General features: G+C 44.0%; 1 protein-coding gene across 1 annotated transcript in view; it reads right to left on the bottom strand.

Annotated features, from left to right (window-relative positions):
* The window catches only part of LOC120528907 (zinc finger protein 721-like), a 106821-nt gene that overhangs the window by 26729 nt on the left and 57592 nt on the right, over positions 1 to 22500 (bottom strand). The window contains exons 4-5 of the mRNA XM_039752981.1: positions 19559 to 20009; positions 11516 to 12428 (exon numbers count right to left, since the gene is read on the bottom strand). Of these exons, the coding sequence (XP_039608915.1) occupies positions 11516 to 12428; positions 19559 to 20009 (1364 nt within the window). The remainder of the gene's footprint in view (positions 1 to 11515; positions 12429 to 19558; positions 20010 to 22500) is intronic.

The raw sequence follows: 22500 nt of genomic DNA on the forward strand, positions 1-22500 counted from the left end.
CTGTGATTTTAAAGTCAACTGAGATGAACACAAATCACGTCACATGAACGAAATGTCATTTAAATCGATTCGGTGTATTGTTAATGGAATACAATAAGAGCAGCAAACTAGCGGAGGCCATTTTTCCACAGCAGCACGTGGGGAAGGCAGGGGGCGGGCTGGTAGACGGCGCTGTGCGGGAGCGAGCGGCTGCGCGTGCACGTGTCCGACCGGCGTGATGCCCTTCGGCACGGTTCGCGCGTGAAATCAAAAATGGGAAATGCAAGGAAAGGCACGATCTTCAAGACATCCGTAACGATCACGGCTTAATATCCCTGCATTGAAACAAAAGTCGCACGGGACAACGACATATTACCGACAGTCCAACTCTCCGCTAAAAACATCTACACATCACTAGGTGGAAATTAGCAACGACCGCACTTCAAAGACAAACTTGTCAAGTGCGACTCGCCGTACCGAAACATAAAAAGCGGCTAAAACGCACAGCACGTCGTTGCCCAAACCACAGCCACCTACGTGGTGTCGGGCGCCGCTTAAAAAACAGTAAGCCACCCCAGCTAGTCGTCATGTCCCCCGCCGCCGGGAATTCCTACTCTTACGTGACTTTTGCATCTCACCTTCAACACTTTGGCGTCTTCTTAGCCTGGATGAAATCTGAACACGTGTTTCAGACAGGAGCGAGAGCCATGCGCGTGGAGAAGGGAATAAGGGCGACATTATACCTACGTCATCAACATGCGACGGTGATCGGATGACACGGCCCACTCTCGGTTTCGGCTCCTGTTCTCTTGGCTTGAATTTTTCTTCAAGACGGGGTAGAGTAAGGTGACCATCCGTCCTCGTTTTCCGGGGACACTCCCCGTTTTCGGACAACTGTCCCCACTCAGAAACATGTCATCGTTTTGTCCCCAGTTTCAGCTGCTTCACTTTTTTGAATGTATCTCATCACCAGGATAATTTGAACTCGGCGTTCGTGTTTTTACGGCGGTTATGCTTTACCGCATCCTGCAACTTTGGCTTTGTATGTAGTCTACGCTTCTCTAGCCCCTCCCCTGTTCCCGGATTGGACAACAAAATTCTGGTCACCTTAGGTAGAGTGACGAACGAATGAGTACATGGCGTGATGGGTGATCCTTTACCAATGTCACATATCAAGTGACTGCACAATAGGACTGGCCACCGGAGTCCATGCCGTTTGAAAGTACTAACCAGTGCGCTGATGCGATGAATGATTTGCTTTATACACAAATAGCCTCCGAGCCAGGGGTGTCCAATTCCGTTTCTGGTGGGCCGCAGTTCCATTCTAACCATCTTCTTAATTTGTGACCGGTTTTTTGCTGCTAATTAACTTTTTTTTTTGCCCCAGACCTCTTAGTTGTTCCTTTTTCCATAATTAGCAGCCAAACAATAATGAGACAGAAAACGAGCTGCCACATGACCAGCTAACCACAGTATCTGAAAATAAAGTAAGATGAAGGTCTCAGTAAGGTTAATCTGCTCAGATCACCAAAACATTTTGACGGGGTTCTTTGAAAAGAACAGAACATCCGTTCTGTAAATGTGTGCTGTGGCAGAATGACAGCAGCAGCAAGCCATGGACTTAAATAGCAGTTTTAATTAACATCAAGAATTGGCTTCTCATTAAGAAACTAGTTGGAGTGAAATTAGTTCGAGTTTGAAATGCCGGTTTAGCTGGTCATTTGTCAGCTCGTTTCACATCTCATTTCTGTTTGGCTACCATTTAATGAAGAAAACAATCAAATCAGAGGACTGAATCATTAAATGCAGGGCTATTAAGTTGAAGGAAAAATGAGTTAAATAGCAGTGTAAACTGGTCACTGATTAGGAAAAGGCTGAGAATGAAAAGCTGTGTGGCCCACCAGGCCCGGACTTGAACACCGCTGCTCTAAGGAGTTTGGTGATGCAGTTATTTACACATGCGTGACTGCAACAAGGTCCTCCATCTTGAGTATTATCAAACAACAGGATGAGAATTCAAAGAACATCAGGTGTCATTGTCATGTGAAATGGTGGCTCTCAAGTCATGCACCTGCTTTTTAATTGTAATATGACTGGCAGATCACATGCCTCTTCACAGATCAGGGTTTGATTTCTGTGCCTGGTTGTTCTCTGGGTGAGGTTTTCATGTCCTCCCATGTCAATGTGTGTTGTCCTCTGGTTTTCCTCTCACATTCCCCCAAGATCTGCAGGTCAAGAAACTCAGCCCCTCTTAAGTGACCCATGTGTGAGTTCTGGAAGGGGAGTGGGGACTAATGAACTTGTGCCCACATCATGCCCAGCACTGAAAGGAGAAGCTCTGGCCATCATGCCCCTGAAGTGGACTGAGCATGTTTGACTGTGTATATTTATAGGGAGATTATATTATCACAAGTATGAGATAAGTCAGTCATTATCATGTGAACATTCATAATTATGTAGGAATGAGTGTGAGGACATGGGCCGGCTCTGTCTAAACACATGGTTTGTGTGAAATCTCAGAGATGTGACATTTTAAAAAACACCAGGGCAGGTCAGGTTGGGGAGCATACTCTGGCACAGGGCATTGCCACATCCACCACACGATGAAACAGCTCAGGATCTTGGTTGGCACCCTTAGGCAGACACACAGTCCTGTCCCACCTTTCGGAAATGACCATCTATCTGCCACAGCCAGGTGTTATATGGGTGACCCCTTGGCCTGGTCCAGCCACTCGGGTCCTCAACAATGAACCGGATCACCCTCGGGTAATCACGCCACATGGCCATAGTGCTGTAACTGATGCTTCCTCACAATGCAGGTCATGTGCCTCATTCAGGACTCCGTGAACAACACAAAGTCAAACCAGCAGCACCCGAGAATTCTCTGAAGAGACACCAAAGGAGTCCAGTCTTCACCTCAGGTCACTGGATAGCGGCCATGTCTCACAAATAGGAAGCACCAGGACTCTAAAGACTTGGACCTTCATCCTTTTGCAGAGATATCAGGAGCGCCACACACCCCTTTCCAGTGACCTCATGACCCCCATGCTCTCCCAATCCGTATACTGACTTGATAGGAAGAGTCACCAGAGTCATGAATGTCAGTGCTGAGGTAAGTAAATCTCTCAATGCCGAGGCCGACACTCTCTCTGCAGATAGACACACTGCTGAAGGCCATGCCCAAGAGGTCATTAAAGGCCTGGCTCTTTGGTTTTTATCAGGACCCTCACAAGCGCAGACCCTCATACTCCTCGCTCAGTCTCTCGAGTGTCCCCATCAGAGCCTCCATGGAAGATCACAGCATTGTCAGCAAAGTCAAGATCAGTGAATCTCTCTTCACCAACTGATGCCCCACAGCCGCTGAACCCCATGACCCTGCCCAACACCAAGTCCATACCAGCATTGAACAGAGTAAGAGAAGAACACACCGCTGACGGTCCCCACAATCAACTGAGAGGTTCTGCCTCCACTCTGCACAGCACTCAAGGTACCAGTGTACACGAGAGATAAGGAGAGAGAGAAAGAGAGACGCGCGCGAGAGAGAGAAGAACCATCAGCTCAGTTGTGGTCACATGACGCTCAGCAGACAAAGTGAATCCATACTACTTGTATTGCAAGACATCGCTCGTTTATCAAGTCAAAATGTATTGAAAAATTTTGCTCGTCTTGCAAAACACTCGTAAACCAAGTTACTCGTAAACCGAGGTTACACTGCATATGTATATATATATATATATATATATGGTGGTGCATGTCAGGGGCCCTTTCCTGGCTGGGATGCTCCAACAATAGAAGAACTGGGGTGGGGAGAGCTTTTTCAGGACTGTTTCTCCCCCGGACTAATAGAGTGCATCCCCCTTGGCTTGCAGCGGGGACACGAGTTTGGAGCATGAAAGCTCAACCCTGCTGGGGACAATGGCCACTGCCAGGGGGCACTTGGACCTTTACCGGGCCCTGTTTGGCAGCACTTCCACCACACCAGGAAGTGCTGCTGGAAGAAGGTTACTGGATGCCTGGAGTCCTTCTAGGTGTCCTATATAAGGGCTCAGTCACCATCTGTTAAATGGCCAGACTCAGGAGGAAGAAGGACAAAGCCTGTATGGAGGACTGGAGGCGAAGGAACTGTATTGTAATTCTTGGCTTTCTATGTACTGTGCTGAGAAGTGCGAAGCAATAGAAACCGCTTCCCCACAGAGGAATACAATGTGTGTTGTGTGCTGAACATGCATCCTGCCTGTCTGTGTCGGGTTAGGGTGGCTGTACAAGCCCTGGGCTTCACAATTTATATATTGTGGACCATCAGGGGGTGCGCCGCCGCCCAAACCAGACACAGACAGATGTGGAACACAAGTTTAAGGCACACACGCTTTTTATTTTTCTTTTCCCTCATGGGAATCACCTTCCCCTTTACCCACAAGTATAGCACAGTTCAAAAGCACAGCACAAAACTCTTCTTCTCTCTCTCTCTCTCTCCTTCTCTTTCTTTCTCTTTCCTCCACTACTCAGGGTAAGCTTTGTATTCTCCCACCCAACTCTGGCTCCCATAATAGTGGCTGCTTAAGCGCCTCCAGGTGCTTGTTGACCTACTTCCTTTCAGCAGCACTTCCAGGTGTGGTGGAAGAGCTACCCATAAGGGCTCTGCACCAGCTGAAGCACCCCTTGGCGGTACCCAAGGTACCCAACAGGGCTGTATCACACTCCAATTCCCATGGAGCTCTGCAGGATTCCAAGGCACTGCTGCAACCTGGGCGGTAGGGTATGCCACCTAGCACTCTGGAGGAGGTAACGTTCTGGATATATATTTCCTTCCCCAGTCCTTCCAGCGTGAAGGCATCCTGGCTGGTATATTGTGGTAGCCGGCCCTGATGCAGACAGGTTGACATCGTCTGAGCACCCAACACACATTTATTTACAGTATTGCACACAACCCAGAGTCCCTGCACCAAGCACACTTAAGTCCAGGCCTTCCTAATGCCTCTCTATCTCTTCTGACCGCCTCCACTCCTCTCCTCTGAGCTCTGTCCTCTTCCACCCGACTCCAGGCATCGAATGGAGGGAGGCGGACCTTTTTAACCCCACCCGGACGTGCTGCAGGTGCCACCCAATGAGCACCTGCTGGCACTCCCTGGTGTGGCGGAGGTGTCGGCTGTGCACCTGGAAGCACTCCGGGTGTCCCTGGTCTTCTTCCCTCCACCACTTCTGGGTGTGGCGGGAGTGCTGAGGGCCAGGGCTCCTCAGGCATTTGGGTGCCCCCTGGCGGTGACCACGGGCCCCTATAGGGTTGAGCTTCCACACTCCTTTCCCATGGTCCCCAAAGCCACCAGTCTCTCCTCTGGTCCTTCCGGGCATCCTGGCTGGGTAGCACCCCCAGCCACTTGCCACAATCTCCTCTAAACCCCACCATATGTGCCCAGCTTTCCTAAACCCCATTATGATCCTTTCTTCCCTTTTGTGCAATTATTCCCCATTCACTGATAGAAAAGAAAAATATTAACATTTCACATTGCCTCATAGCAAAACTCCTCTGATTGAAAGACATTGTCACATAATTGTGAATCAGTGGTGGCTTCTATTGTATTGTAATGTCATGCTGGTGCTTGACAGCTCTAGATGCCAATGGATTCTTGTTGTTCACATCGTTATTGTAAATGTCACATTATCCTAGGCAGGAGTCCCCAGCAGAGCAAGTGGGCATTCCATCATACAAATGAGCAGCATCAGTGCCATCTGCAGGGGATCCAGGAAAAATGTCAAGCCTGCCAAATGCACATGAATATTCCAGTTAGTGTGGCATCAGCAAGAGGACAACAAAACACCTAAAAGAGCAAAATAAAGAGCAAGGGTCCACTGGCACTCAGCACATCCATTCCTAATGGTGACAAATCACAACACATTGAAACTTTGTTTTAGAGTAGAAAATTGTCACTCAGGCTAACGTACATTTATTGTAGTGTTTAAATGACAATGTGAGTATCATGACGTCACAATGAACACACACGTGTCCGATTGAAACAGGTCGGGTCAGGTCAGGTTGGGGAGCCTGCACCGGTATAGCGCGTTGCTGCACCCACCACACGTCAAAATAGCTCGGGATGCCGGGTGGCAAAAGACAGGCAGACACGTGGTCGAGTCCCACCCTCCGGAAATAACCATCGGTCTGCCGCAGCCAGGCGTTACGTGGCCTCAACAATGTCTATTATTAATTTCAAACATCTGTTAAAAACACATCTCTTCAATGAGCATTATTCTTCTTCATGTATGTAATTTCTAGTGTCTTGTATTGAATTGTAAAGTGTCCTTGAGTGTATGAAAGGCGCTACATAAATAAAACTTATTATTATTATTATTATTATTATTATAATCTTGCGTGCCGGATGATCCTCGGGTAATCGCGCCACATGGCCGTAGTGCCATAACTGACACTCCCTCGCCATGCTGGTCATGTTAACTGAAACGGACTTTCTTGTGCTTCAAAGCTGCTATGATTTTTGAATCCACCAGATGTCACTGTTTTCAAAGCTTCGGATTTTTTTTCCGAAGAAGCCTCAAAAGTTTCGCAGAGCTTTGTCTGCCCGTCATCAGGGGCGGCCTTTTCAGGCATGTGCAAACTGTCCACCTGCACAGGGCCGCCAAATCCCAGGGGCGGCCACGCCAATATATTGTAATGACCCGGCAGTCAGCGCTAACAGCCTGGTGCATTATGGGTATTTCTTTAGAGTTTACTTTTTTTATGTTTTTTTTTATTTATTAATTTTATTACAATCAATACATAGCAATCAAGTTTTTTACAAAAAAGAATTATGCTAAGAACAGATCGATCCCCACCCTTGAGAGAGAGAGCAAGCCAAACGGTGTAAAATTTAAGGCTTTTAAAAATACCTAAATCAACAAATTCTCTGTGCTTTATAAACTCATTTCAAAATATTACTGATTAGATCCTGCCATGTTTTGAAAAAGTCTGCACAGATCCTCTAACTGAGTATTTGATTTTTTCCAATTTTAAATAATATAACACATCAGTTTCCCACTGACTTAAAAGAGGAGAGTTTGGGTTCTTCCAGTTTATCAGAATAAGTCTGCGTGCCAACAGTGTAGTAAATGCAATCACAGTTTGTTTGTCCTTCTCCACTTTAAGCCCCTCTGGAAGACCATCAAACACAGCTGTTAATGGTTAGGAGGGATTGGGAGTCCAAGGCTGTCTGAAAGGTAATTAAAAATGTTGGTCCAGAATGATGTTAATTTGTTGCAGGCCCAGAACATGTGACTCAGTGAGGCTGGAGCTCGATTGCAACGTTCGCAGGTTGGATCTCACCCTGGAAACATTTTGGAGAGTTTTAGTCGAGACAGATGTGCTCGATATATAATTTTGAGTTGTATAATTGTATGCTTTGCGCATATGGAGCTTGAGTGAATTCTCTGCATTGCTACTTTCCACTCCTTTTGTGATATATTAATTGAGAGGTCATTTTCCCAGTGTCCTGTTTTTATGTTAATTAAGCAAGGCAGTCGATTTCTTTTGTATTAGAGATGTTATGTGTTTATGTCAAGTTAGTTTGGGTGGGTTTTGTTCATTTGCAGCCCAGTTATAGAAAAGTGTAACAGTTACCATCATGGAGAAAGATGTCTTTATGAATGACCTTGGCAATGGCCTTGCAATGTGTTAAGCTTTGTTTTTGACTCTCTGCTCTATTAAAGAGGTTATAAAGGACAGAGCTGTGTCTTGCTAGATATTCCATCTATGCAATTATTTACGGAGACACTCGGGGTCGTGCGGCGTATGGGACACGAGTGTTCACCTACTTAATGAGCTGGGTACAGCTGCGTGTATGGCGCTGGCATTCTGCTAGCCGATACCTTGGGGGAAGTGCGAAGCAAAGTTCAGCTCCGAGAACTTCAATACTCAACTACCAGTTGTTATAATATATTGAATATAAAACAGAAAGAGAAAATAATGACACCGCTGACAGCTGAAGCGAAGCTAGTGCAAGTGGGAGAGTCGTCTTACAAGTTCACGTTTCAACTAGTTTTTATAAAGTATTAGTGTTAGCGCAATAGTCATAGTGAATATCTGGTCGGATAGGGGACACAAGACGTTCGCATACCCATATGCATACGCAGTACACGAATCAGGTTATTCGAAACGAAAGACGAAAGGCGGCTCGGGAGGCTTTCATTGCATCACATGAAGGCGCAATCCTGAACTTTATCATAAGTTAAACGCTTGTGTCATGAGTGCGAGGCGGCTATGCAGTGTCCGCAACGGACGTGGCCATCCGCCGTGCATAAGATACCATTGACACTGGCGGGCGAAGGAGCCACCGATTCTTTCTCTGCCCAGGGCCGCCACGAGCCTAGAGCCGCCCCTGCCATCATTAATGCCGACCATTGTTTTCTTTCATCGCCGCGTGTTCGTCTTTGTCTATAGTTCCGTCTATCATAAAATTATGCCATTTCCCACTTGACCCCCTTAACATACTGTATGCCCCACTCATTTCTTCTTTCTGCTCATCAGTTCAGAAACATACGGAGCCCTGTAGGCGGCAAGCCAAAAAATAAGTCCGTTCAAATGAATTATTAACTTGTTTGATCAAATAATGTAACTCTTTTTCCTGATTCTTATTTTAGCAGAGTGGAGCCCCGTGCCGTATTAATTTATTCACACAGATTATTATTATCCCCAACCTTGCAGTCCAGTTCTTATTGCTGAGCCCCGTATGGTTTTCCTGGCATACAGTTCAGAGACCCTTAAGTGAACTGTAAGGTGTGTGTGTTATTATCATCAGTGAGCCGGAAAAGGAACTCCTGTAGTTGGAAGACACCGCGGCTCAAAACGGTCAATTTGACGAGTCCTGAACTGAATTTCAAACACGGGAGAAGTTACGAGAGTGGATTTATGGAACCTTCTTTGAGAACGTGAAATTCCGGGGCAGTGGTGGAAACGTTAATAGGAGAAAAGGTGAGTTTAAAATCTAGTCGATAATGGCACTGAACTGCATTGAAACTATTGGCTGGCTGTAGTCTTCCCGTTCCGGTTCTTTAACCTGCATACCAGGAAAAATAAATAGCTACTGAAAAATAAATAATAATAATAATAATAATAATAATAATAATAGGGCTGCATGGTGGTGCAGTGGGTATCGCTGCTGCCTCACAGTTAGGAGACCCAGTTTCGCTTCCCGGGTCCTCCCTGCGTGGAGTTTCCTCCCACAGTCCAAAGACATGCAGGTTAGGGTGCATTGGCGATTCTCGATTGTCCCTAATGTGTGCTTGGTCTGTGGGTGTGTGTGCCCTGCGGTTGGCTGGTGCCCTGCCCGGGGTTTGTTTCCTGCCTTGTGCTCTGTGTTGGCTGGGATTGGCTCCAGCAGACCCCCCGTGATCCTGTAGTTAGGATATAGCGGGTTGGATGATGGATGGATAATAATAATAATCCATTCAAACGAACGAGTTAGTACTAGGGTTTTGTACCGTGTTAGCCATTATGAATGTAGTGAGAAGTTGGCTAACTAGTTAGCCAATAAAAGGAGTCATTTTGCTTGACTTCTCACTACTTTGAACAAATTAATAATTCATTCAAACGGACTACAAACAGAATTTTTTTTTTTTTTCACCTGATACCTCTGGGGCTTCGTAAATTCAGAATCACTTTTTGTCTTTAATTTTTTCCACCAGCAATTAATGTGCAGGAATTTAACTTGATAGCTTTGGAGCTGCTTATAACAGAACACAACATTGCACAGAAATAACATACAATAAATAGCACAAGTGAAACAACATACATAATAAACTCCTGCAGGGCACTGTAGTTATAGACGTGCAAGTGAAGGGGTGACTGTATAGTGTTTATGCACACTCACATGCATACACTTTACACACACCCCTCCACACAGTACATGAGAGAACACGTTAGTAAGTGAGGAGAACAGGCTTCTGATTTCTGTGGCTTGGGGAACCAAACTGTTCAGATGCCTATTAGCTTTAACTTGAATTGACCTGAAGCGTTTACCACAGGGGTGACTTAGGAATGAGTGATGAGCTGGGTGAGACGAGTCTGCGCTGATCCTCTTGACAGATGGAACAGCCATAGCCAGTTCATTTTTTTTGTTTCAGAAAAGACCTCAAAACTTGCTGTCATTTAGTGTGGGAGTGGACCATTACTGAGCCAAACCAGGTGACAATGGAGAAGTTGTTCCCACTTTCAGTTATGGTTTGGAACACTTGTAGTAGGAGGTGCTGGGAAACATTTAAATGATTTGGTTGACATAAAAAATGTAGGCATTGCTGGGACTTCTTAATGGAAGTTGTATCAATGTCCCCTTGGAGAGCGTCTGTGATTGTCGTGCCCATGAATTAGAAGGTTTCCACCATAATGACTGCAGAATTATTCATTTCTAGGATGACATTTTCTGATCTGCCCGCCCTGCCTGGGATTTGTTTCCTGTCTTGCGCCCAGTGTTGGCTGGGATTGGCTCCAGCAGACCCCCGTGACCCTTTAGTTAGGATATAGCAGGTTGGATAATAGATAGATGGATAGAATTTCAGCTCTTTGTGAAAGTCGATTACCATTTCCACTGTCTTGATGGTACTGAGGACCTGGTTATTGGTTGTACCCCAAGACACAAGACGAGTCACCTCCTTTCAGTAGCCCGTTTCATTACTATTAGTAATTAGTCCAATAATGGTGATGTCATCATTGAATGTAATGGTTTTACTGAAGGGTCAGAGAACCTCCAGTCACTGGTGTAAAAATAGAGGGGGAGCGGGAAGAGGGGAATACGCACCGTCAAGGGTTCCTGTGCTGATATAAAGTGGGCAGTCTGAGAGGTGGGAGTTCATCTGAATGTATCGTTTCAGGTTTGTCAAACTTATCGATTCAAAATTGAACCTACAACACTTATCCATTAAATATTTTAAGTCCAGTATGTAGAATTTCAATGAACAACAAGTCAGTGACAATGGTGTTAAATGGTGAACTAAAGTCTGCAAACAGCATCCTGGCCCAAGTCCTTTAACACTGAGCTGAGGCGGGGTGGGCACCTTTTTATACTCGGAGACTGGCAGCCAGGACGAATTTCAATGTTTGATTATTTTTATACTAACAAAGTAGTTTTGCTTTGATGACATTTGGTAGATATGGGGTGGTCCAGATCTAATTATGGAATTTTCATTACGCTTTAACTTATTAAGTTTATTACATAGAAAATCACCCAAAAAATCCCGGACCATCGAGAAGTGTGCAAACTGATGATATGAAGAATCATCTTTGCACCGAACTGGAATCGTCCCTGCATAAATCAAAGTCATCCAGACGATTTGGATCTGCATAATAAGATCTGGACCACCCTGTATTATATACTGTATAATGAAGCCCACCACATTACGTTACCCATCCACATTTGAATAGCTTGACCGATGACTTTTCAACTCTTTCCTCTCTCTAATGTAGTCCTCAGGGTTTCAGTTCTTTCCAGTGGGAATTCTTTAGTGCCCACGAAGCCCACATAAAAATGAGAACCCTAAATCAAATTCAGAGCAACACTAAGGTTTGGTATCACCAGTGTGCATTTTTGTATGCTTTCGAAAACTGCTATTACTGGAATATCTTTTGCCACATTCAGAGCAACAATATGGCTTCTCTCCAGTATGAATCCGTGTGTGCCGTCGAAAAGTGCTACTGTCAGGGAATCGTTTCCCACACTCAACACAGCAGTATGGTTTCACTTCTGAGTGAATGCGTGCATGCTTCCGAAAACTGCTACTGTCAGAGAATCGTTTGCCACATTCAGAACAGCAATATGGCTTTTCTCTAGAATGAATGCGAGTGTGTTTCCGAAAACTGCTGCTGTCAGAGAAGCGTTTTCCGCATTCGGAACAACAGTAGGGTTTCTCTCCAGTGTGACTTCTTCTATGGATGTGAAGATGGCTTATTTGTGAGAATTGTTTGCCACATTCTGGACAGCAATGGGGTTTTTCTCCAGTGTGGATTCTCGTGTGGCTATGGAGGTGGCCTACGTGTGAGAATCGTTTGCCACATTCAGAACAGGCATATGGCTTTTCTCCGGTATGGATTCGTGTGTGCTGCCGAAGAGTGCTACTGTCAGAAAATCTTTTGCCACATTCAAAACAGCCATAAGGTCTTTCTCCGGTGTGAACTCTTGTGTGCGTCTGCAGCTGGCTTATTTGTGAGAATCGTTTGCCACATTCTGGACAGCAATGTGGTTTCTTTCCAGTGTGAATAATATGTTTATGCACTTGTTCCTCAGTGTTGATGGCTTCCATCATTCTTAGCTTGACAACGGGAAGAGAACTACACTGCAAAGGGGCTGCTGTCAAAATCTCTGATCCTCTTGTTAATTTCTTCAACTTCTCCTTGTCCTGGTTATGTTGCAGTCTGCACTGAAGGGCAGTCTGAGCAAATGAAGATGTGGAAAAGCTGGCATTCTTTTGGAAATCTGCAAAGATATAAAAGGTCTGGTGAAGTATTTTAAAAATAAATAAAACCTTAACATGAGATAAGAGATCCGCTGGTTGGTATTTCTGCCTTGCCCTTTACAGTGCATCCGGCAAGTATTCACAGCGCATCACTTTTTCCACATTTTGTTATATTACAGCCATATTCCAAAATGGATTAAATTCATTTTTTTCCTCAGAATTCTACACACAACACCCCATAATGACAAAGTGAAAAAAGTTTATTTGAGGTTTTTGCAAATTTATTAAAAATATAAAAACTGAGAAATCCCATGTCCATAAGTATTCACAGCCTTTGCTCAATACTTTGTCGATGCACCTTTGGCAGCAATTACAGCCTCAAGTCTTTTTGAATATGATGCCACAAGCTTGGCACTCTAACCTTGGCCAGTTCCACCCATTTCTCTTTGCAGCACCTCTCCAGATCCATCAGGTTGGATGGGAAGCGTCAGTGCACAGCCATTTAAAGATCTCTCCAGAGATGTTCAATTTGCCTCGTATTTGAGATCCACAAGTGTGGGTTAAATCAAGAAAAATGGTGGCTATAGGGGATTACGAAACTGTACATGCCATGTCGGAGTGTATTTTTTCATTGGATCTTGACACCGTCATGAGAACAGTCTGTATAGGGGTGGTGGGGGGGTGGTCTCGAAACAGTAAAAATAGTAACCTCATGATGTGTGACAACTTCTTCATCTCTTTGGGCACTCCTGAAGAAGAAAATCACAACAGTTGGCACTGCGAGGTGGAACAAGCCTGAGCTGCCACCCACTCTAATTACAACACAAAGGAGAGGGGGCTTTTCTTCTAAGTTTGCTTTCAGCCAATGAGACCACAGTTGTCTCCTAGATGCTAAAGAAAAACAAGAATGTCATCCTTATGAGCACAATACATAAGGCTGCAGGTCAGAAAACTAGCCATCATCCTTGACTACAATGCCAACAAAGGAGTTGTGGACAACCTCGACAAACTAACAGGCACATACAGCTGGTATTCCACAATGCCATTGACATATCGACCTACAATGCCTTTGTCATGTGGAATGAACTGAACCCTACCTGGAGGGCAAGCCTGACCCTGAACGATGAGTCACAAAAGAAGCCACCACACGTGGACAGAAGAGAAGGAGATGCCACTTCTGCTCTTGCAAAACAGGGACAACCCGCTGCAAATGTGGGAACCACACATGCAGGTCCGACCACAGCTTTGAATTTACAGACTAGTTTGCAATATTGATTTTTTTTCATGTTTTGTGTTCTAAGTGTTTATTCATCCATCCTCTTCCGCTTATCCGAGATCGGGTCGCGGGGGCAGCAGCTTGAGCAGAGAGGCCCAGACTTCCCTCTCCCCGGCCGCCACTTCTAGCTCTTCCGGGAGAATCCCAAGGCATTCCCAGGCCAGCCAAGAGACAAAGTCCCTCCAGCGTGTTCTGGGTCTTCCCCGGGGCCACCTCCCGGTTGGACGTGTCCGGAACACCTCACCAGGGAGGCATCCAGATGGCCGAGCCACCTCATCTGACTCCTCTCGATGCGGAGGTGTTGTGGCTGTACTCTGAGCTTCTCACCCTAACTTTTAGGGAAAACCCAGACACCCCACGGAGGAAACTCATTTCAGTCGCTTGTATTCGCGATCTCGTTCTTTCGGTCACTACCCACAGCTCCTGACTACAGGTGAGGTTAGGAGCGTAGATCGACTGGTAAATTGAGAGCTTTGCTTTATGGCTCAGATCCTTTTTCACCACGACAGACCAATGCAGAGCCCGCATCACTGTGGACATCTCACTGATCCGCCCGTCGATCTCGCGCTCCATTCTTCCCTCACTCGTGAACAAGACCCCGAGATACTTGAACTCCTCCACTTGGGGCAGGATCTCGCCCCCAACCCTGAGACGGCACTCCCCCCTTTTTCGGCTGAGGACCATGGTCTCGGATTTGGAGGTGCTGATTTCCATCCCAGCCGCTTCACACTCAGCTGCGAACCGATCCAGAGAGAGCTAAAGATCACGGCCTGATGAAGCAAACAGGACAACATCATCTGCAAAAAGCAGTGACCCAATCCTGAGTCCACCAAACCGGACCCCCTCAACACCCTAAGTGTTTAATAATGTTAAATTAATATTCATAATTATAAATGGTAGCTATGAGGATTTTTTTGATGATATAGCAATGAGAACAGTGTCTTTATCAATAGCGCCTGATGACCTTTACTCTCATGGTTCACTGACCCCCAATGTCTGACATGTGTTTCTAAATGGATGAGTAGTCATTTTCTCAAACTTAATTAGGAAAAAAACAGAAATTTTAGTGATCGGCAATAATGCATATAATGAAAGTATTAGAAATAAACTTGATCCATTAGGATTAAAAGTCACGACAGAGGTAAAGAATTTAGGGGTAACTATTGACTCTGACCTGAATTTAAAATCTCATATTAATCAGATTACCAGGACAGCATTTTTTCACTTACAGTAAACCGTCGTTTATCGCGGTTAATCCATTCCAGACTCTACCACGATAAATGAATTTCCATGAAGTACGATTCTTTATTTATAAATCTAATATTTTCACAGTTAGAGCAAAGGAAACCTGTTTATGACCTTCTAAATACGTTTTTTTAACATTATTAGAGCCCTCTAGACATGAAATAACACCCTTTAGTCAAAAGTTTAAACTGTGCTCCATGACAAGACAAAGATGGCAGTTCTTTCTCACAATTAAAAGAATGCAAACATATCTTCCTCTTCAAAGGAGTGCGCGTCAGGAGCGGAAAATGTCAGAGAGAGAGAAAAGCAAACAATCAAAAATCAATAGGTGCTGTTCGGGCTTTTAAGTATGGAAAGCACCGCCGGACAAAGCAGCTGCAAGGAATGTGAAGGTAGTCTTTCAGCATTTCTTAGAGGAGTGTCTGTATCCTCTAGGCCAGTGTGCGAACAGCCCCTCCGTCAGGAGAAGAGAATGTCAGAGAGAGTGAGAGAGACGGAGAAAAGCAAACAATCAAAAATCAATACGGGCTGTTAGAGCTTTGAAGTGTGCCAAGCACCGCACGGGAAGCATATCGTATATCAGGGAGGAGTTTTATTTATTCTTAATATGTGCTCTGATTGGGTAGCTTCTCAGCCATCCTCCAATAGCGTCCCTTGTACGAAATCAACTGGGCAAACCAACTGAGGAAGCGTGTACCATAAATTAAAAGACACAGTGTCCGCAGAAATCCGTGAAGCAGCGAAAAATCCGTGATATATATTTAGATATGCTTACATTTACAATCCGCGATGGAGTGAAGCCGCAAAAGTCGAAGCGCGATATAGCGAGGGATCACTGTATATAGAAATATAGCAAAAGTTTAGACCACTTATAACATTGAAAGATGCTGAGAAATTAGTTCACGCTTTTGTTTTCAGTCGACTAGATTACTGTAATGCACTCCTCTCAGGACCACCCAAAAAAGACCTCAATCGTTTGCACCGAGTGCAGAATGGAGCTGCTAGAATCCTAAATAGGTAAAGAAAATCTGAGCACATCACCCCACTCTGAGCGTCACTATACTGGTTACCGGTGCCATTTAGAACTGACTTTAAAATATTGCCGATGGTTTACAAAGCTTTAAATAATCTCGCTTCATCTTACATCTCAGAATGGCTGTCAGCTTACACTCCAAATTGTAACCTTAGATCTTCAAATGAGTGTCTGCTTAGAATTCCAAGAACTAAACTTAAAAGAAGTGGTGAGGCGGGCGGGCCTTCTGCTGTTATGCACCTCAAATCTGAAATAGCTGACCAATAGAAATTCGCCAGGCTGATACGGTGGAGCACTATAAACAAACGGCTAAAAAACTCATTATTATAACATGGCTTTCTCAGAGCTTCATTTTAGCTTAAACCTGATATTCTGTATATGCATTCAATAATCATTAAATATCATGGCTCCACAATCCCGTACTAACCAAAAACTCTCCGATGTTCTTTTTCCGGTTTTCTGTGATCTGCGCCATCACCACCAGGTCAAACACCATGGTGTCCCTACATTGATGGATTAAAGGCCAAATGTCCACATGACCGTCACCATCATCATCATCATCGTCATATTCTTCCATATGAAGCTGATTGAGATCATTGATGTTTGGTAGAATGCCCAGAGGGCGCTGACCAGGTGGTCTTGTGGCCTGTAGATTTTTGTTTTTTTTCCTCCAGCCATCTGGAGTATTTGTGTTTTGTTTTTTCTGTCCTCCCTGGCCATCGGACCTCACTTTTATTCTATGTTAATTAGTGTTCCCTAGTCTTATTTCTTGTATTTTGTCATTTTTCTCATCTTCATCCTGTTAAGCACTTTGAGCTCCATCACTTGTATGAAAATGTGCTACAGAAATAAATGTTGTTGTTGTTGTTGTGATGGTTGTAACGATTATACATGGTCATATAATAAATCCCAACAGTTCCAGAATGAAGAACAAGAAAATACGAACACAACTCCAGTCCTGGAGTCGTTACACTGGCTCCCGGTTAAGTTTAGGGCAGATTTTAAAACCCTCCTTTTAACATATAAAGCATTAAATGGCCAAGGTCCAGCTTACTTATCTGAACTTATCATGACTTACAAACCTGAGCGCACATTAAGATCTCAAGATGCCGGTCTGCTTAGGATTCCAAGAATTAATAAAATAACAGTGGGAGGTCGAGCTTTTAGTTACAGGACCCCTAAACTGTGGAATGGTCTTCCTGCTTCTATAAGAGATGCCCCTTCGGTCCCAGCTTTTAAATCTCACAACTTCAGTTTAGCACACCCTGCCTAGAGCTGCTGATTAACTGTACAGACTGCATCTCTGTTGTTAGTCATTAGCACTAAAACATAAGTAACATGATAGTTAGAATTGAATACTAACCCTCACCTGTTCTGTTTCTGTTCTCGGTACTCAAATGTGGCAATTGGTGCCACGGCCCACCTGCCAATATGTTTGCCTGCCTATGGTAAAGTCATCTCTGATGGAGGATCGCAGGAATCATGGGAAAGAGGGGTCCTTTCATCAGATTGACTGGCCCAGCACTTTTTCAAATGGGGAAGGCAGCTTAATGGATGAGGTCTCCAGGACTCTAAAAATATCCAAATCTTATTATGGGATATCATCTACTGTTAAATTCTGCTCCGTACTTCCAAAATGTTTATTTTGATACTGTATTGAGGATTTGTTCTGTTCTGTTCTGTGTATTGTATTGTATGGACCCCCTTCATTTTTGACACCCACTGTATGCCCAACCTACCTGGAAAGGGGTCTCTCTTTGAACTGCCTTTCCCAAGGTTTCTTCCATTTTTCCCTACAAAGTTTTTGGGAGTTTTTCTTTGTCTTCTCAGAGTGTCAGTGCTGGGGGGCTGTCAAGAGGCAGGGCCTGTTAAAGCCCATTACGGCACTTCCTGTGTGATTTTGGGCTATACAAAAAAATAAATTGTGTTGTATTGTATTGTATTGTATTGTATTATGTTGCCATTTTCTCTTTCCATATATTTAAATCATTATTACCGTTATGTTTTCATGTCTTGGGTAAAACAGGACATGATATTGTGTGATAGTCGATGTGTTTCTCTACAAACGAGTGTTGTAAAAATACACTGCGCCTGTTCTCTGAACTATTAATAAAGGATGAATCACCCATTTATTAATGTCATTCTAAATAGAACCATCCACCGTTATCCAACCCGCTATATCTTAACTACAGGGTCATGGGGGTCATGCTGTAGCCAATCCCACCCAACACAGGGTGCAAGGCAGGAAACAAACCCCGGGCAGGGCGCCAGCTCACCACAGGGCACACACACACACACCTAGCACACACTAGGAACAATTTAGGATCACTAATGCACCCCACCTACATGTCTTTGGACTGTGGGAGGAAACCCACGCAGACACAGGGAGAACATGCAAACTCCACATAGGGAGGACCCGGGAAGCGAACTGTGCCGCCCTCTAAATAGAACTTTAGTTCAAAATTCAGTAAAGACACTTATTATGAGGGAATTCTTGGACCGGGTCTAAAAATTGACCCACACCATAATGTGAAGGCATGAAATAAGAAGAGTATGTAAGGGTTAAATGATGTCTTTTCTTCCATTAGTAAAGCACAGTGGTGCAGTAGTTAGCACTTGCTGGTCACGGCTCCAACCCGATGCTTTGTGGAGTAACAATTGAGGGGCTTTGGGGTCCATGTTTCGCTGAACAACAGCAACTCAAATCTGGTAGGTCAGTTTGGTTATCTCTGCTGCCTCAGAGGTCAAATTCTGCACCCAAACGTTGTCCACAAGTTGTGGACAAGTCATCCTCAGGAGAATCCGGCTCTTCTTTTACATTCTCAGAAAAAGTGTGGGTCAGGTGGACAGGGGTCATCTAAACTGGTCCGACGGGGGTGAATGGGGACTCGAGGTGGACTGGCACCACTGCCCCTACAGGCCAACTGTCTCAGTTGCTTCTCCATCTCCATGTGCAACTCTGAATTGAATTAGCAGTGTTTGAGAATATTATGGGATGTTACGTATCCATCTTAATCTGAAGTGCACACCTCAGTTACTTAACTTTGCCCACATGTTCTTTAGGTGTAAATTATATAATAATCAGCGACCGGTCAGTGCCATGTTTTACAAATCCACTTCACTAAACATCCCCCTGTGTGAAGATCTGAGCCTGTGGACACGACCAGCACAGACAAGTCACTCCATCTGAATGACACTGGAGGGCAGCATTGAGAAAAGGACAGAAACCTTACGCCCAGTCACTCCAGTTGATTTAGCTGCACGGACGGGAGGATTGGAGGAGTTTTTTTATGCACATTTGTATGACAGAATCATTTTTGTTTTAAGATGATTTGAATATTTTATTTTATTAAACATGATATTAGTTATGTCTGCATTCTAAAAACAAAGGTTTAAGTGTGACGCATCATGTACTGGACACTTTAAGCTTTTTATGGAGTTTATTAATTGTCAGGTCAGCTATTGTTAGTGGTCATCCACCCATGCAGCTCATCTCTATTTGTGAGCCTCACGCTTATCTGCACCAAAGCAAGCAGAGGTACAACCAGTTGATGTTCTCAGCGCCAGTTTCATTTACATTGAGTCACATTACTTACTTATTTCCACACTTCCAGATGACTGCTGCTCCTCTGATTCTCTCCCTTTTCCTTCAAAGATTTTCTCGTGAAACTCAGAAAACTCGGATTTCAGTTCCATAGAATTCTGCTGGGTGGTGAGTTGTCTCGTATTAGTAAACTGGGGCTGTAAACTGCAATGAGAATCTCCATAAAAAAGGGTTTCATGATTTTGCACTTCATGATTAACTGAGAAATCTTCCGAGTCCTGAACTGTAACCTGAATAATGTCCCCCTCCAACTCCTCCTCCTTAAAAACGGAAATGCTTCCTTCACAATCCTCCAACTTCATACACAAAGCCTCTGTGGCACCCCACTCACAGTCCTCTTGTTTAATGTGTGCCAGGCACGCGCCCATGACGTCATCCTCTATGGCCGAGGCCATGTTACTGTGAAAAACTCTTCTCTCCTCAGAGTTTCCTTCTAAAATCCCCTTCTCATTGGGTCAGACCGGGCCTGGAGACCATTGGACACATCACTGTAGGGTCATTTTAACTGGGAAGGAGGCTTTATTGTATCTGCCAACAGAAAAGCAACATAATTACCAATTAAAAAACTACCAACTAAGGTTATTAAGAGAGACAAGCTGTGTTAACCGACTTTGCCTGGGAAATTTCCTAGGACCCTGGATCTCGGTTACAGCAGCATTAGTCAGTGCAGATGTATACACACACACACATATACATATATATATATATATACACTAATAAAAGGCAAAGCCCTCACTCACTCACTCATCACTAATTCTTCAACTTCCCATGTAGGTAGAAGGCTGAAATTTGGCAGGCTCATTCCTTACAGCTTCCTTACAAAAGTTAGGCAGGCTTCATTTCGAAATTCTACGTGTAATGGTCATAACTGGAACCTATTTTTTCGTCCATAGACTATAGTAGACTTCTGCTCGATGCCCGCGGGAGGCGGAGTTATGCCTCCCATGTAATTTAGTGCCTGCCCATATAAGGACGTCCGTCAGCGGCAATCCAATAGAAACACGGCCGCTAAATATTCACGTGTGAAGGACTGTGCTTATGCAGACGAAGATGAGATGGTCAGGGTGGTGTTTGGCACAAACTCGGCGAAACTGCAAGAGAAACTTTTAAGTGCTTAGCTAACATTAAATACAGCCGTGGACATCGCACGAGATGGCACCAGCACAGCTGGGAACCTTCGATGCATGTACACCGAGCGGCTCACGTGAACTGACGCAGTGCACAGACAAAAAGCAACAGTTCCAAAGAGTGCTGAACAAAAACCGAATTACACAACTGCAGAAACAAAGCACAGTGTGAACCGTAAGTTTACATTAAGTTTATAGACACACTCCTGCTGCCGTTTGTCATGCCTACAACGAGTATGGTATTCTCAAGATACAAGTTTAATGAGAAGACACGAGGTATAAACGAGACTTTGGATCACTTTGTTGCAGAGTTAAAATTGCTGTAGCAAGAAACTTTGAAGTGCCGGGTCTTAGCTAACATTAAACAAAGTCGTGGACATTGCGAGATCACACGAGCACAGCTGAGAAGCTTTGATGCATGTACTCCGAGCGGCTCGCGTCAACTGACTTTGCAAGTCTGGAAAACATTAAATTAAGTTCATACACACGCTACCTCTAAATATTCACAGGCAATTTCCACAACTTACTACCGGGAATGCCTGTTAAACATCTTACATTCACGAGTTCCGATTTGGGTAGTGAACACTTCGATGAATGAAACCTGTTATCTTTACAATGGTTGACAAACACGGAATAAACTTGAACACAACACATCCTCCAAATACAAACCCGATTGCAAGAAATAATGCTAATCAAATCCTCGATGACAGCAACACTCCTAACGGTCACAAGACTATTACATTGACAATCATGTTACATTATTTTTAAAATGTTTCCTTTTCTTAGCACAAGCACAGCTGAGAAGCTTCGATGCATGTACTCCATAACCCGTTAAAAAAAATAACGCATTTAATCACACTTTGCATTCCAAGCAAAGGGTAACTTTTGTCAATGCATGATTTCCTAGTACACCGATTACAATGATGCACACATCAGAGCTACAATGTAAGAGTCAAAAAAAGAGCGCGTTGCTAGGACTGATCGGAGGCAAATTTCATTTCAAAAGACGACCCGACAAAAGCCTTGATAAAAGCGTGGTTTGGTGCAAACTGTGAAATGAGTTTGCATACCACCGAGGCACTTCAACCTTACGGTTCCATCTAAATGCAAAACATGTTACAGCGAACACAGAAACTGTGTATGTTGTTAGCACTAGCGGTACGAGTTTGAGTACCAACAAAAGGTGTTGGCAGCCCAAACCTCATGAAATGACTGGCTTCAGGACCAAAATTAGTAAGTCAACATCGGTCAAACTTACAAATTCTCTCGCAAAATGGATTGCTTTGGACTATAGACCACTAACAGTGGTGGAAGATAGGGAGTTCGAAAATGTGCTACAGTTAGCGTATTTCAAGTAAAGTTCAACAGCTTTATGACATTGAAAAGCAAGCAAAATCAGATGCATTACAGAAAGCGGACTTTGTGGCTCTTACTGGGGATCATTGGACTTCCGTGACCGTTAGTAATTCTAAATACATCTAATTACAAAATGTTCAATGATCACACTGTTTTAGCCTAATGTACAAAATAATGTTGGCTAAGGTTACTCAGAGTTTAAAGGTGAAGCTGGTCAAATTACCTTTTGTGTTTCTACCTTATTTTTTTTTAAGAAGAAAAACTGCACTATAATGTTGAAATTATTCTTATTATTATTTAAAGACAATACCTTTCTGAAAATGTACTTAAAGTACTTAAAATACCACTTTTTTTTTTTTAAGTCTGCACAATTTTAGCCAGGGATCATATTTTTGTTTCTGGTTTGAAATGAAATGCAGTTTAAAAACTTTTTTTTTTTTCAGAAATTAAA

Source organism: Polypterus senegalus, chromosome 4, assembly GCF_016835505.1.
Source record: "Polypterus senegalus isolate Bchr_013 chromosome 4, ASM1683550v1, whole genome shotgun sequence".
Taxonomy (NCBI): domain Eukaryota; kingdom Metazoa; phylum Chordata; class Cladistia; order Polypteriformes; family Polypteridae; genus Polypterus; species Polypterus senegalus.